Source organism: Fukomys damarensis, unplaced genomic scaffold, assembly GCF_012274545.1.
Source record: "Fukomys damarensis isolate Sample0158 unplaced genomic scaffold, DMR_v1.0_HiC HiC_scaffold_5, whole genome shotgun sequence".
NCBI lineage: Eukaryota > Metazoa > Chordata > Mammalia > Rodentia > Bathyergidae > Fukomys > Fukomys damarensis.
The window spans coordinates 28,070,701-28,087,790 of NW_022900917.1; the positions used below are offsets into that span (position 1 = coordinate 28,070,701).

At 33.7% G+C, this 17,090-nt stretch overlaps 1 protein-coding gene across 7 annotated transcripts in view; it reads right to left on the reverse strand.

The window, feature by feature from the left end:
* Window positions 1-16,132, reverse strand: part of Lrrcc1 (leucine rich repeat and coiled-coil centrosomal protein 1) — a 31,790-nt gene extending 15,658 nt beyond the window's left edge. For 2 of the 7 annotated variants that reach the window (XM_033760343.1, XM_010645303.3), the window contains exons 1-7: window positions 15,942-16,132; window positions 13,910-14,115; window positions 13,548-13,613; window positions 9,679-9,846; window positions 7,484-7,656; window positions 7,182-7,388; window positions 1,524-1,720 (exon numbers count right to left, since the gene is read on the reverse strand). In XM_033760343.1, the coding sequence (XP_033616234.1) occupies window positions 1,524-1,720; window positions 7,182-7,388; window positions 7,484-7,656; window positions 9,679-9,846; window positions 13,548-13,613; window positions 13,910-14,115; window positions 15,942-16,030 (1,106 nt within the window). In that variant the 5' untranslated portion in view covers window positions 16,031-16,132. Of the gene's footprint in view, window positions 1-1,489; window positions 1,721-7,068; window positions 7,141-7,181; window positions 7,389-7,483; window positions 7,657-9,678; window positions 9,847-13,547; window positions 13,614-13,909; window positions 14,116-15,779 lie in introns of those variants that run through there. The other 5 variants (XM_010645304.3, XM_033760340.1, XM_010645305.3 and 2 more) reach the window with 5 other exon arrangements.
* Between the last annotated feature and the right edge of the window lie 958 nt (window positions 16,133-17,090).

Genomic DNA, 17,090 nt, shown 5'->3' on the forward strand with positions numbered 1-17,090 from the left:
AAAAAAAAAAAAAAAAAAGCAGTGGCCTAATTTAAAATAAATAAATAAACAAACAAACAAATAAATAAATAAAATGAGTCTAGGAGATTTAGCTTAGTGGTTCTGCTGCCTACTTCGCAAGCGCAAGGCCCCAAGTTTGTTCCCCGGTACCAAAAAAAAAAAAAAATTAAAATGAGTCTATAAGTGGAAATGCTGAACACATTCCTATGGAGTAGAATTCTTGGATATATCAGAATTTCAAAAAACACTGTCAGTACTTGGGACGATGGTAAAATGACATAGAAGAATTGGAAAAATGGTAAATACAGTAATCACCCTTTGGAAGTTAAAGTTTAAAACTAACATGTAACAGGGAAAATAGATTACATTACTGGCCAGGGATTGAAGAAATTTCAGGGTATGTCCTCACTGTAACTGAACTGAATGATTGTATAAATAATATGATTAGATAGCTATAGAAAAGTTAAAATAACAATACATTTTTAAAAGGAGGATTACATAGGCAAAAAGTTGACTGTACCTATTCCAGAGTACAATCATTTCTGAAAAACTATCATGATGATCTCAATTGTGAATGTACAGACATCAGTCTCCCTTACCCTGAAGGCATTAAACACAATCATCTTATTCACTTTTTGTCTTAAGCTTAGTCAAGTGCAGCCTAACAAGGACTTTGTTTCCCATCTAAATCTGCCTAAAGAGAGAGAAAAGTATAGTATGTAAACTCAAGTGTATCAGTCTTATTTCTCACAGTAAAAGAATGCAACAGAATTAATAGATTTATACATTAATTTCTCATCTTTGGTAGTGACAGAGAAAGTGATCTTTATAAGCATACAGTCATCCCTTAGCTTCTTCAGAAATTGGTTTCAGGATACCTCAGCTACAAAATTCATAAATGTCCAAGTCCCTCACATAAAATGGTGTAATATTCACATATAACCTACACATATCCTTAAGTATACTTTATTTTGTAAATAATTTACAATACTCAATACAACATAAATGCTACGTAGCAGTTATTACATGGTATTGTTCAGAGAATAATGATAAGAAAGAGTCTGTACATGTTCAGTATAGAGCAACCATTGTAGGCCTTATGTAACAATATACCTTTCTTTTTAAATACTTTTGATTAGCAACTGGTTGTAACCATGGATGCAGAATGAAATCAGAAATGACAAATCCAAAAAGAAGTGTCTCTAATGTTAGTAAAGTGATAAATTTATCATGAGACAGTTTACAGCAGCCAAATTAACTCCCGCACGTTCCTGTACTTGGAACCCCCTTTTCTCCTCTTCCTTCCCCACTCTTCTTTTTTGTACTATGAATTGAAGCCAAGGCCTTCACACTGAGCTGTATCCCCAGCCCTTTTTTCACAATGCTCAGACAGGGTCCCACTAAGTTGCCCAGGCCAAACTCAAACGTTTGATCTCCTGCTTCAGTTTCTAGAGATGATGGGATTATAAGTGTGTGGGATTGAACGAACCTGGCTATTTGAATTCTAAAACCAAAACAAGTACCTTCCAAAAGCACTATTGTTTTTATTGTGGTGCTTAATACTTTGGATAGTTCTGGCATAATATGGAATTTTTGATCTTCTAGGAACTTTTCTGTTGCATTCTTTTCTGTTTCCGTAGTCGCTTTCAGAAGTTATATCTGTGTCTCTTTTTGGTCTGAGGTCTTTCTCAGGAACATTATCCAATAAAGAATTAGAAGTCTAGAGTAAAAAAATAAAGACAAAGTTTGTTAAAAATAAAATTCATCATAAAAGTGAAAACTTGAAATTTTTTGTAAATATTAAGACTTTTTTATAAGACTCAGGATTAATAAACTACTTGTATAAGAAATTAAAGAAGACATTTTCTTGCTTGGACAAGCAAGCTTCTACCAGTTTGATTTGCCTACAGATAATAATTACAAACTCAAGGAAAATACAAATGGAACGAAACAAAAACAAACAACCTAAGCAAAAACCATCTGAAGCCCTTGGAAAGTGAACAAAAGAATTACTTTAGATAGAAGCTGGCCCTTGGAAAAATGGATGAGAATGAGGTGTTTCTGCTCTTAGGGATTTTAGCCTCTCAGTCTTACTGCATCATAATCGGTACCACGGAGGGAGTCTAACTCACCAGTAAGAAATATAGACTTTTGTGCATGAAGAACGAGAAGTACAGCATGGGGCAGACTACAGATAGCCCATTACTAGACACAAGAAGTAAAATGAAATTTGAGCTTCTGCTTAAAAGATTATAGCTTAAGGCAAATCAAATTAAATGCTCGCTAAGAACAAAACTGTAGGTCTTTGAAGGATTATAACAGAACCTGGAGTCACCACAACATTCACAATGTGCAGCATGCATTCTAAAATTACTCACCATAAAAACAACTGATCTGTTCTGAAGAGAAAAGGCAAGCATTGCAGACTAAATCTGAGACCACCCAAATGTTTCAATTAGGAGACAATAACTTTAAAATAGTGATTATAGCTATTTTCAATGAGATAATAAGAAAATGTCACAAATGATAAAGCAGCTCAGAAATAGAAATAAAATGCTATAATTAAAAAAATAGTCTCTAAAGTAAAAAATTCCCTGGGATTACTACCAGAATAATGAGGCAAAATAGAACTTGGAGAGAGTTAAAATTATTCAGTATGAAGAATACAGACAAAAGCTGATAAAATGTAAAAAGCCTCAGGAAATGGTGAGGCAGTATAAAAAAGTCAAAGAGGAATCAAAAAATAGAATGAGGCAGAAAACCTATTTCAAAAAACTATATCCGAAGTCTTCATATAGGGTGAAGATAACAAATTATTTACATACTCAAGAAGCTTAACTGCAAGCAAGATAAATATGAAGAAAAAAATTATCCTTAAGGTACATGTAGCCAAATTGCTAAAAACAAACTGCTAAAAACTAAGAGAGAAGATAAATTCTTAAAAACAGCCAAAGAAAAATGATACTGCTACATTCAAGAAATCAAGGATTTGAAACAGTGTTGACTTAGTACTTGAAACTATGAAAGCCAGGAGAAAGTAATAAAATCATAAATCTATAATTCTATACCCAACAAAAATGTGCTTCAAGGGTCAATTCAAAAAGACAAAGTAATCATCAATGTGTGTATGTTTAACAAAAGAGATTCAAAGCCTAAGAAGCAAATGCTGAAAGAATTGGAGGGAGAAACTGACAAATCTACAATCATAGATATTTTAATACCACTTATGCACCAACTGATAGAACTAGATGAAACAATAAAAACAAAAGCCCCACAACCAAAAAATAAGACTGACAGAACCAGATAGAAAATTACTAAGGATATGGATAATCTGAAAATACCATCAAACATCCTCACCTAACAAGTGTGGAACAGATATTACTTATGAGACCATAAAGAATATCCACACAGACCATATGCTTGGATATTAAATAAGTTTTAATATAGTAAAAAAGAATGAAATTCAATTATGTTCTCTGAACAAAATAAAAGTCAAATACCAATGACATATTGATAGAAGCAGAAATATGTGAAAATTAATGAAAGATATTCAAAGTAATGCTTGGATCAAAGAAAAATTCTAAGAAAAACTAGAAAGCATTTCTAATAAATAATGAAAGCAAAACCTCAAAATTTGTAGAATGTAGCTAATGGAATACTCAGAGGAAAATATACTGCTTTAAATGAAGGTAGGTCTAAAATGAAATGACTTAAGTGCTTACCAATAAACTAGAAAAAGAACAAATTAAATTCAAAATAAATAGAATAAAAACCAGAAATAAACAATATAGAAAATAACAAAGTTAAAGCGAAAAGTTTTCTTAAGTGTTCAACAAAGCTTGTAGGTAAACTGATTGGGGTGGTGGGGATGAGAGTGTAGATAGAAGGAATAAGTAATGAGAAAGATTTTCATTAGAGTCTACAGAAATTAAAATACAATTTCAAAAGCTGAGAGAAAAAGCTCAAAGCTAGATCCTCCAATTTGTAGTCATTTGATACATTCAAATAAAGACACCGAAGCCTTTTCACAAATGGTGTGCAATGACTTAAAATACATCTGAAAAAAAGAATGAACTTTAATCCCTACCATAGACCGACCTAAATAAAAAAGATAAAATCCTAAAACTGTCATAAAATAACATAACAGAATAGCTTTGTTACTTGAGGATACATGAAAGTTTTTAAATTCACAAAACAATAAGCATAAAAGAAAACAGGAGAAATTAAGACTATCAAAATTAAAAGCTGCTGCTTATGAAATACTATTAAGGGCATAAAATATGTGCACAGCAGACTGAAAGAAAATATTCACACAAGGTGTATTTGACAAAATACTGGTATCCAGAATATATTAGCAATTATATTGGTAATAAATAATCCAATAAAAATACACACGTTTTAGAGATACTCAACAAAAAACACAAATATATAATAAGCATGTGAAAAAAGTCCTCAATAGCATTATTAATTACTGTAATTGGAAATTAAAATTAAAGTGAACAGCAGTATATATTTAGTACAATGGCTAAAGTAAAAGCAAATACCAAATACTGGTGAGGACATGGACAAGTCAGTCACATTAGTGGAAGTAAAATAGGACACTACATTGGAAAAAGAACCTTTGGTAGTTTTATATAAAACTAAACATACACCTATCCTGTAACCCAGAAATTTCATTACTAGGGGTTAGAGAAAAAAGAAGACATATTCACAGAGACATGTGTATAGCAATGTTCATGTAGCTTAATCACAAACCTAAAATAACCTACTGGTTATAATATTTATTTTTGTATACAAGAATACTATACAAAAATAAAAAGCTACTGATACACATATGGGCTAATATCAAAAAGATCACGCTGATGAAAGCCTTATGAGAAAGAACACATATTACATAGTCCTGTTTTTATTAGTCTCTAAAGCAGTGATGGCAAACCTTTTAGAGCTTTCAATAATACAAACACCCTGCTCACCACATATACCACAAGTTCACCACCACTGCTCTACAACAAGTATTAATTATCTGTGGAGGATAGGAGAACTTTCTAGGGTAATGTTCATCTTCATAGTTTGGGTAACAGGTATATGTATGGCCAAGTTATGAAATACACCTGTATTTTAAATCAAAAGAAAACAAAAATGCTTAACTCTAATTAATGCTTATTTGAAGAGCACTATACTGATGTTTGAATTTACTCTGAAATATAACATAAGACAGTGATAGATACATATGGTAGATTGATAATGATCTGTATCTTGAAATTAGTGTAGTAATGTTAAGAAGTAACCAGTTTGTATGTATTAAGAAACTCAAACTTGCTCTATGGGTGAAAATGTTTTTTTTTTTGTTTTTTTGAGACAGGGTCTCCTATGTAGCTGAGACTGACCTGGAACTCACAATGTAGCCCAGGCTTCAAACTCGAAGTGATCCTCCTGCCTCAGCCTCCCGAGTGCTGGGATTATAGGCGTGCACCACCACACCCGGCATGAAAAACGTTTTAAAATAAAATATTGGGGGAATAAATAAAAGCAGAACAGCTCTTCATACATAGAATTCCATAAATCAGTGGCACAATTAAGATTTTTAAGTCCTATGTTTAAGAAATGTTATTACAGTACAGCACAATAACTTTATGACTTTTGAAATAAAATCATTTGTTTCAAACAGTGTTTACTTTTTTCTTAGGCAAGTAAGACAGTAAACAAGAGGCTCTCTGCTTAGCTATTTTTAATATGCATAGCAGTGAACCACTTTTTTCCAGATAGACTAGTAATCTTGGTTATCAAGAATAACTGATTAAGAAGTATGAGTGGAAAAAATACAACTGCGGATCAGATTTGGGTTTGAAGTCAAGTTTGTCTTACTGATATAATAAGAGTACTCCTAGGTAAATGTCTCATTGAAAGTCCTGGGTTTCTTTTCTATATAATAAGGACAACAGTATGTTATTCACTATTTACTTCATTGGCTTGTCATGAGAATGAAATAAGAATATCCCTAAAAAGATGCTGAAGTTTACTTCAGTTTTAAGTTATTAAGCTCAATGTAAATTCTGATAGTAGTAGAAGAGTTAAATGAAAGATGAAACCTGAGGAAATGGAAGAGTCAAAAAGTTTCATATGGTATCAATGATGCAGGCCAGAGATTTAGCTCAGTGATGCCACCACCTGCCTCATAAGCACAAGGTCCTGGGTTTGATCCCTGATACCAAAAACAAAACAAAAAAATTACTATCTACCTATATGTCTCAGACTAAAATCCCCAGATATTTCTAACACATAGATTCTTCAACATCTTATTCACTCTCAATTGATGAAGGCAGACTTTTTGTTTATCTAGTACTGTTAGTGTCATATACATGATAATAATTTTGGATCACTAAACATCCACTGAACCATAGCCAGTAGTACATAAGCATTTTCTACTCCTTCCACCTCATTTTGAGAAAAAAAAATGAGTATCAAAATATTGTTAAATATTCTAAGTCAACTTGATACTGAATGAACAGTCTCTCTGGCTAATATCTGACAACTAGGCAGAAGGTAAACAAAATAATCCATTGCATATATGGAAATGTGGCATCCAAGGGGGATCACTATGGAGTAATGCAAGAATACTGCATTAGGGATTGAAGAGCATTAAGTTCTATGAACTGCAATTCACAGATTTTAAAAACCAGAGACCAAGCAGCAAGTATAAAAAGTGATTAACAGCTCAGGAAAGTAGAGATCAGGGGATGTCATGTTGGAATTTCAAGTTGAAAGAGGAACTATGTAAATGAACTTGGCATCCTGCTGTAATTCTCAAAGCATTTTTGACCAATCAGAAACTAAAGAGATTGTAGGCCAAAGTAACTCTGGTATCTATGTGGAGCTTATTAAGGATTCCATAAAAGGTGAGTAGACAAAACCAATGTGAAGTATTACAGAACAAATGAAAGATATTACATAACAAAGATGTGAAGTAACAAAAAATGAGTGAAAAATGTATGCTACCCTAGGCCCCCCTTCCTTACTACTACTGCTACATAGAATCCTACTTCTGTAAAATGAAACAATAATACATGCCTTGGTACATTCAGTATTCTGCTTGGTTTGCTTGTACATAATTTTTATTTTATATTTTAACTACTTTTCTTAATAAACATATATTGGGCCTTAGAAAAACAGAATGAAGTTACTTCATTGAGAAGCTGTAAAATTTGATCATCTAATTTCCGAAGTTTCATCTCATTCTGATTAATTATTTCATGATTAATTTTCTCCGGCTCAGAAGGTGGACATACAGATAAAAATGACGTCAAAACAGCATCTGGTGTACTTGGAAACTGCTCCAAAGTGGGTAACTCTTCGATGGGTGGAGTCACCAGTGGTACATTATCAATGATCTATAAAATAAGAACAGCAAAAATCTTTTAAAATTTATATTTATTAACTAAAATTTGAAAGTATTTTTTATATCAGAAAAACTCCAATACTGTACCTCATCTTCACTTATATTTAGGGGAGAATCAGAAGCTAAGTTATCCAAAAGGCCTTCTAAGCACTGAAGGCGTGATGAATTTACATCTGCCAAATTAACTGGTTCACCAAATATGTTCTTGCAATCTAGAATTCTAAGCTGTGGCAAAGTCTGGAGAATAATTTCCCTGTATCCTTGGAAATAAATCATTCAAAATGAAAATTTAGATTACCAAAAAAGTCTAGTTACTTCAAAAGTAAATTATATTATTGTATATATCACCCAAATGACAAAATTAGTCTGAGAAAGCAACTAATCAACTTGTCATAAACACTACTTAATCAATTTCTCTAGTGAGGCTTTAATAAAACAGCCTCCTCTCTCTCTAATTACATATTAACTAATTAAGATATATGTGACCTATCAAGTATCCAAAATTATTTATTTTCTCTAAGGACAATTAAACATGAGAAGCCGCATGAAGTAACATTAATTTGGTGTCCAAACTAACAGAAGAACTTCAATTTTGCTCAACTGTAATTCTGAAACTTTCTAACAATTATTAAGAAAGTTGCTGGAGGAGGGACTGAATTGAAAGAAGTACCTAATTTAAAAAAGAAAGTGAAAACCTCAAAACCAAAAACTCAAATTATAGAAACTTAAGGTTCTTGAGACAAGACTGCTAGAAGATAAAAATAAACTTTCTATGAAATAATCAGCACTGAAGTGCTACAAAAAAGCCTTCTCATAGTTGTGTATGAATCACAAATGCAATCTCTATAGAAAAACTTATACTCAAGCAGATCTTCAGAAGGTTTACTTATATTTCATACGTTTCTCTCGTTTAGTTAAGCACTATAACTGAATTCTAGAAACAGCAGTCTGGTCTGTCTTATCTTTTTTGCTAACTTTACTGATTTAGAATTAGATCAAATGGAGATATATATATATAATTTTTTGTAAAATCATTTATTAATAATGTAATAACTTCACATGGTGTAAAGTCCAAGTTATGTGGTAGTTTTTCTAACATTTCCTGATCTACAGCTACAGTTCCTTTCCATGAAGTTAGCCAATACCATTAATCTCTGTATTTTTATTTTATTTTTATTGGTACAATCTAGGTATACAATACAATTACATTCATCATTGGGATTCTGTACCTTTACATAATACGTCTTGATTCTCATTTTTTTACCCTTGTCCCTGCCCTCCCTTCATCCCCTCCTCCCCTCCCCATTTACAAACACTTTATTTCCATTTTTTCAGTTTCTCATATTTTTTTTTCCTCTCCCTTATTACCTTTCCCCCACCCTTCCCACTTTCCTTACACCTTTAGCCCTTTACTTGCTATTTCATATTATTAATTATCTCATTAGGATCCTGTGTACTATTATAGTTTTTCACACCAGAGAAACTATTTGGTATTTCAGTTAAAGAAATCTCTGTATGAACATTAAAAATAGGGAATCCTAAAATAAAACTAAAAAGGAAAGTAAAAGAAAAGGCAATGATGTAAGATTAAAATAATCCTTAATTCTGGAGATGAAAATGGTCCCTGAACATATTTAAATTGCTTCTTGCTGTTATAGTCTTATCTTATTCTTTTTTTTCATTATTTAGAGAATACTTTATTAGTTTCTGTAATCAAACCCACGTAGATATGACCTTAAATATGTAATCTCTGTATTTTTAGATGTTTAATGATACACAAATACATACATACATATATATATAATATAAATATACATACAAACAAAGAGATAGCACAATAGCCTTTTTATGCAAATGGTAGCCTGCTATTCTCTCTTTTAGTATACTGTTATCTTGGAGATAACTGACTATTAGTAGATAAAGAGATTTTTTTTTTGGTCATGGGATTGAACTCAGGACCTTGTGTGGTACTATTCAGCTAAATCCCCAGCCCTGTACATTCTTTCTTATATCTATATAGTATTATACATCATAATAATAAAATGTCATTTTGATGCATTCACTTGTCAAATATAAAAGTGTGCAAATACAATTACTCATCTGTTCATCCCATGTTGTCTTTTCACAACCTATTTTTATAATCACGTTTTTAAAGACAAAACATTGCAAGGCTGAAGACAAAAATAAAAGGAAATTGTAAACATTAATTTTAAGGAATGAAAAACTTTTGACTAACTGCTACTACATATATGAATATATAGAAATAAATAAGTTGTTCATACCTGGAGCATGACAGACAGGATTACTTTCTCCATCCTTCTCCAAAATAAGATTGTTCAAGAAGTGCAATCCTACCGTACACTGAAGTAAGTGATGGATACTGTCTATACAATTACTATGTAGGTCAATATATCTAAGTTTATACTTAAGTCCATGAAGGGGCATCAACCCTGCAACAGGAAAGAAAAATTCCTTTTGAGGCAAAGAAGTAGTATTCATATGACTTTACTCCAAATGGATATGTCTAATGAACAATGTATTAGAAAAGTAAAATGTTGAATATTATTCATATGTGTGTAGTACATGTTTCCATTTGTGTGGGAAGTTGGTACATGTACACAATGTATTTTTTAATTCCTTTTCATCATTGCCTCTTGATCTCCTTCCTTTTAATTCTGTACATATTTACATTCCTTGTGTCAAGTTGGTAAATGTATAGAACACATACCACCTTATTTATAAGTCCTTGTTTCATGTTAGTAGCCCTTCCTTTTGTTTTTTATGTTTATGGTTCTTATGTTGCAATTTTAGAACATCCCATGGCTCATTCCGAGGTCCCCCTTTTTACAAACTCTTTAGAATTTCCTAGTTTCATGGTTACAAACACCATCATTTTTAACTGCCAAATCTATAATTCTAACCATGACTACCCACCGTAAACTGCAGATTATATGCATATAAATTTACATTCAACAGTATTCTCAAACTTAGGATCCTTATTTCACATCCCCTATCTCTAAATTTGTTCCTTTTCCAATCTTTTTTTTATGTCAATCAGCAGTACCATCAATCACCTGTAAATCTAGAGAAAACTTGTAACTATCTTTGATTTTGCTTCCTTTATTTCCTCTCCTATCCACCTAAAATCTAGTTTTTAATCAACAGCCATGATCTTCAGGAACATAAATTATGCTGGGCATAGTGGTACTCATCTGTAATCCTAGCATTCTGGGATTATGTGGCATATGTGTAGGTGTGTGTGGGGGCACGTGTAGGCAGGAGGATCCTAAGTTTGAGTCCAGCCTCAGCAACTTAGCAACACCCTGTCTTAAAAAATAAAAAAGGACTGGAGTATTAAGCTCAAATAATGGCAAAGGACCTGGGTTTAAAGCCCAGTTTTACAAAACAAACCACAAATTATGTCATATCCTTGTGTAATTCTAATGACTTCCTATTGTCATTAGAATAAAATGTGATTAGAATAACATATAACTCCTTATCCTGCTTATAAACTCAGCTATACTGACTTGTCCTCAACCTACTTTCCTCTTTTTGCTTTGCATTTACCCATCTGCTACATTCCAGCACATTAGACTTCTTTCTTACATGAAAAACTTGATCTTGCCTGTCTTTATATGCTATTAACACAGAAGTTACTTACTGAAGTATTTATGAATATAAAACATTTTAATATTCTAAGAATGATCTATAAGTACTTATAGGCTTGTGTATCTTTTCTTCATAGACCTCATCGTTTGGTATGTAAGTCACTAAAGCTCACCCTTATTAGGTGTAGAGTTTGGTTATGTTATATCAAATACATACTATAATAACTACTGTTAAAACTGAAATACTATAGAATATTTTCATCATTCTCAAACAAAGGTTCTCTTATGTTCCTACGTAATCAGTCTTCTCTCATTTCGTCCCTGGCAAACAATAATCTGATTTTTGCTTCTCTAACTTTGCCTTTGTCAAAACATCATATAAATGAAAACATACAAAGCAGCCCTTTGTGACTGGCTCTTTTTGCTTAGCTATTTAAATTGTTTTTCTGCAGGTATCATTGTTCGTTCCTTTTCAGTTCCAAATTGTATTCCGTTATATGAATGTTTCATAATTTATACATTTACCAATTTTGTTAGCTTCCTGCCACTGTGAAAAAATATCTGAGATAATCAACTGATTTATTCTGGATCATTTTCAGAGGTTCCAGTCCTTAGTCTCTTGGCCTGTTATAGGCCTGTGGCACAGTATGTCATAGTTGGTATGTGGAGCAAGTCCATCGTTACAGTACTGGGAAATAGACAGATAGGGACTAAATTCCAATATTCCTTTCAAGGGTATACTCACCCCACTGACCTAACTTCCTCCAAAAGGCCCCATGTCTGAAAGGTTCTATTAGTGCCCAAAAGTGCCACAGCCTAGTGAAAAGCCTTTAACTTAAGGGCTTTAAGGAGACAATTAAGAAGCAAATTGTAGCACCAGTTGCAGGATATATGGATTGATTCCAGTTTTTACATTAGAAATAATCATGTAAACATATTCACATAAAAAGGATATAATCATATACAGATGTTTGTGGACACTTCCTCTCTGGGATAAAAGAAACTACCAAACTCTTTTCCAAAGTGACTATAATATTGAATTTTATTAGCAATGTATGTAAGTTTTAGTTGCTCTACAATCTTACTAGCACTTCATCAATTTAAAAATTTTAGCTATTCTAGATGTGAAGTGGTATCTCATTGTGGTTTTAATCTTTTATTTTCTTAATCACTAAGGACATTGAACATTTTTTTAAAAATGTGCTTATATACCCTTTGTGTATCTTCTTGGTAAGATTACTGTTCAAATCTTTGGCATATGGGAATTGGGGTTGACATGATATTGTTTTTCTCCTCCAACTATAATGTAAGCCCTGTTATAGTTAAGACCTTATCTGCTTATTATTGTTAGTTTTTTCATCACTGAAAATCAACAGTAATTTTATATAGTGATCTGCAACAAGTATCTGTTGAGTGAATGAACAATCTTAGCCATTATTCAGTTTCCAAATAAGAAAATATCCAAAGAGTAAAATACCTTGCTCAGTATCACACAACAGGAACAGATAAGATTGATACTCATATTTTCGTCTTTACAGAGGTTAAAATATAGTTGCTACTTCAGCTTAAGGGGATAGACTGTCTCTTTTTATACACTAAGCACACAGCATAGGGCACTCTTTTTCTAGTGAAGAAGAAAAGCCAATGGAGTAATATTTTTCAAATGTTGAATTAGATCATAAAGATGATTAGTGGAACTTTGCTAGTTCTAAGATAATTTTAAGAATAATCATGAAACTTCAATCACTTATATTATTTTAATAAATAGATAAATTTTTAACTCTCAAGAGTTACTAAACAGAAAAAATAATTTTATTTGATCCTCAATTTGTAAATCTTTAGAACGCTGGATACCTATACTGTTCAACAAATTAGCCACTAACTACATGTTTAGCTTCTTATATTAATATTAAAACAAAATTAAGTAAAACTAGATTCAAGCCTTATGTGGTGATGCAGGCTTACAATCCCAGCACTCTGAGTAAAGGCAGGAGGATTCAAGTTCAAGCTCAGGCAGGGGAACTTAGCAAGACCCTGTCTAAAAATAAAATATGAAAAAAAGAACTGGTGAATAGGAAGGTAGCTCAATGGGAAAGCCCTGGGCTCAATCCCAGTACAGCTCCCTTCCCCACACAAAAATCAGTCCCTAAGTTGCACCAGCACACTTCAAGGGCTCAAAATCGTATTTGATCATTGGCTGCAATATGACAGCACAAACATAAAACATTTTCATCACTGTAGAATGCTCTATTGGAATTATTCCTACTATATAATAGTATATACTATCTAAAACTTAAAAATCATTCCACTAAAGTAGTATCTTCTTATCCAAGCTTTTTTCTGCTACTGGCCACTCAAGTCTTTTTTTCTATTTTTAACTCAGATGTGGCTTAGGCAGTAACAAAAAAGAATCATAACTGAAGCACATTGTCTTGGTGAGATCCTTGACTAAACCTTGGATTATTATTTGGAGGTTTCTAACATGCTGAGCTAACCTACTGCATGTAAATATTCAGCATTAAAAAAAATGTATATATACTCACCACTAAGATCACTTATGTGGTTATAAGACAAATTCAGTCTAGTCAGATTAACTAGTGTGTCAAGTCCTAGAAATAAAATAAAATATAGCTGTTATAGGATTTAAAAGAATTAGAGAAAAACAGCATTTCAACATGATAAGACTGTTTCAAAGCAAATTCAGTCTGATAGCAGTAAAACAAATTTTATTGATATTCTGAAAAAACGAGTTAGTTTTTAAAAACTAGCTACTATTCAGAAAGAAAGCTTTTTGTGTAATGAGTCTTACGGTCAGTTTCTAAAAGTTTATGATAATATTCATTCTATTTGGAGAAAAACAGACAAAGCGTCTTCTTCATGTAAAGTATTATAAGAAAACACAAACCTTCTATTCTTGTAATCAAATTGCAGGACAAATTTAAAGTGCATAGTTTCGTCAGTGTGCTTAGCCCTTCAATTTGACTTATTTGATTAGATGACAGATCTAAATATCGTAAATTCCAAACATGATCAATTGCTTTAATCTTGGAGATGTTATTGCAATGAAGATTGATGGCATGAAGGGTCGAATGTAAAGATAACTCTGATATGCTAAAAAAGAAAATATGCATTATTAAAACGGATTTTAAAAGCATGCCAAATAATTAAAAGTAAACAAATAGCATGTAGACAATAAACATGTATGTACTTTCTTCTTTCCAAAATGCAACCCTTCCTATTTTTGCTTTGAAATGTCTCAAAAAATCCAATGCTTCTAACCACACAAACTAGTACTTTGGGTTAAACAAACACCAGACTATTCAAGAAAAGTGGGTGACCCCAGGCATTCTAACTTTTTTGTGCAAAGAAGAGTGAAGGTAGTATTGAACAGTCAATGACCGTAAAGGCTCTGGAATCCTAACACCCCAGTTCAAATCTGTATTTAGCTCTTTTTTGAAGTTAGTTGAGCAAATGGCAACTATTTTAAGCCTCAATGCCCTTATCTCATGTAATTCTCACAACTATAAGCAGCAGGTATTATAGGAATACTGGTTTATGGAAATTAAGTAACCTGCAGAGCTCTACCAGTTGCAAAAATTTTTTGTCTTTTTCTTTTGGTACCAGGGATTGAACTTAGGACCTTATGCTTGTGAGGCAGGTGCAGTGCCACTGAGCTACATCACCCAACTTTTGTTTTTTGACAAAGGATCTTGCTATGTAGTTCAGACTGTCCTTGAACTCACTGAGTCCAGGCTGGCTTTAAACTTGTAACAATACTCCTGCCTTAGCCTCTGAGTGCTAGGATCCCAAGTGTATGCCACCATGTCAGGTAAAAAAGTTTATATATATACACACATACACACACACACACACATACACACACATTTTACTGTCTATAATGGCTGTTTAATACAGATTGTAGTTTATCTTCAAGGAACCATTAATTATTGCTGTCTGAACTGACAAAGTCCCTGGTCTTCCACAATTCCAAGTTGGAATATACCTCCCCTGAATAAAACTCATCTCTTCACTCACTCAGTTACTGAATTAACTGGAACCTGTCCTGTGGTTAGATCCAGAAACATAAACTACAGTGCACACAATTTAGAGGTACAGGACAGGAAGTAAAGGAACAAGGACATGAAAGTTCATGGGCATCTGTGGTAGGTTCTGTATCAGCTATAATACAACTCCAAGAAATCTAATTCTGGTAATAAAGCAATTGGAACTGTCAAACTCGAAATTCCTTGTTAGAACAATTTGCCAGCTGTCTAGTTTTTGTAACTTACTGAACTCTTTATTTAGTGCCAGATCTTGTTAACACTGTGATATACTGCTGCTCCTGGAAATTAATATTACGCAGGTATTGTTGGATAATAGAAAAAAAAACAGTCAGTGAAATTAGAAAAAGGGTTTGAATCTTAACTGTTCACCAACTGCACGAAATTAGAAAAATTGCTTAGATTCTCTAAGTTTCAGTTTCAACACTTACGGGAAAAATTACAAGTTTGGGCAAAATAGGGCAGAAAAGGTGAATTAAGTAAGACATGCACTTTCAAGAAGTATACAAATATAAGCAGTACAATGGTTTGTACAGAATATGTTAAAAGAGGGGTAAAGATAATCTAGGCAAAGCCAACTAAGAAGCAGCGGGCGCTCCCTGCATGGCAGCCAGAGATGCTATACTGTCACTTTTTTTTTTTTTTCTCCAGGGAAAAAGAAAGGCAAGAGAAAACACGAGAAGATCCCAACTAAAGGGCAAGCAAAGTAATAACCGTGAAAAGTAGGCGCAGCAGAAGACAGGATACAGGCTGGTGGAGAACCGCGGGCTGGAGCAAGTTCAAACAGAGCACTGAGAATTCCCGAGGCAGAAAGGAAAACAGGAGTCGTCCTCGCCGGCGCCGGGAGTCCAGCTCCTGGTCGCGGACTCCCTTTACCTCTGCAGGCCTTTGTCCATGAAGCACACATCCCCGCAGCTGCTGTCGCCGTCATCATTTTCTATTTCTCCCTCCACTGCCGCCTCCATAGTACCCACGACAGGGATCGGGATGTTAACCGGCGCGCAGCGCTGGGCGGGACAGCCTGGAACACGCCTGCCCAGAGCTCGGAAGTCCACCAGCGGGGGCGGGGCCAGGACTCTCCCTCCAACCGACGGCGACGAACTTTCCAGCCCTTTCCGGTGTCGCAAAGCCGGAAGCCTAATCGGCTACTGGAAGGGCTTCTCGGCTTTTTGCGTCATCTGCGGCGCGAAGCTTTGGGCTTGCTGTAGAGTGTATTCTCCTGGTTTGAGAGTTGGGGAGTGAAGGGTCGACTTCCCTACGAAGATGTTTTCACAGTATTTTGGCTTTACTTGCCCTTATGTACTTCCACACATATATGAGGCGTGGTCAAACAAGGTGAATGTTAAAATTATAACAGTAGCGGTGAATGTTTAAATTTTAACTTACTACAGTAGAATATGTATATCTCTTCTCCCCTTTTGTGCTCATCTGTTGTGCTGTCATGGATCCTTCGATGTCTTGAATCCATACATGTTTACTTTTCATTTTGAATTTGGAGAATTTGAAGTCACACAGTACCAGAGCTAATGAATAAGGCAGAGGGATGCATACCGCAGTGTTTTTATTTGACAGAAATTGCTATAATTGGTTGGTCCATGAGGTGGGCTCACAAAATACAGTGAATGTTCAAAAAATTATCACAAAACAAGACACATTGCCATTAATCTCCCACAAAATTCTCTTGCTTCAGGCACACCTACTCCATCATTCTTGTCAGTGTATTCTTTAATAAGGTTTTACTTAAACATTCACTGTATTTTTCATTCCTCGTTTGTATAAACAGTTTTCTCACTGGCCATGTGCATAATGTTGATTTATTAAACATTTGTGGAAATACTTGCTGTGTGTCAGTCACTGTGCAAAGAAGAAAAAGATAAAGCCTATTCTTCCTGGAAGCAAGCATTCATAATCCAATGGAGCAAACAATTGTGCAACTTAATGAGTTCTCTGAAAAGCTCAGATATCTAAGCCAATTGTAGAGTGATGTGGGTAGTGGGTAAGTGTTCTAAAAAGAAATGATTGAGT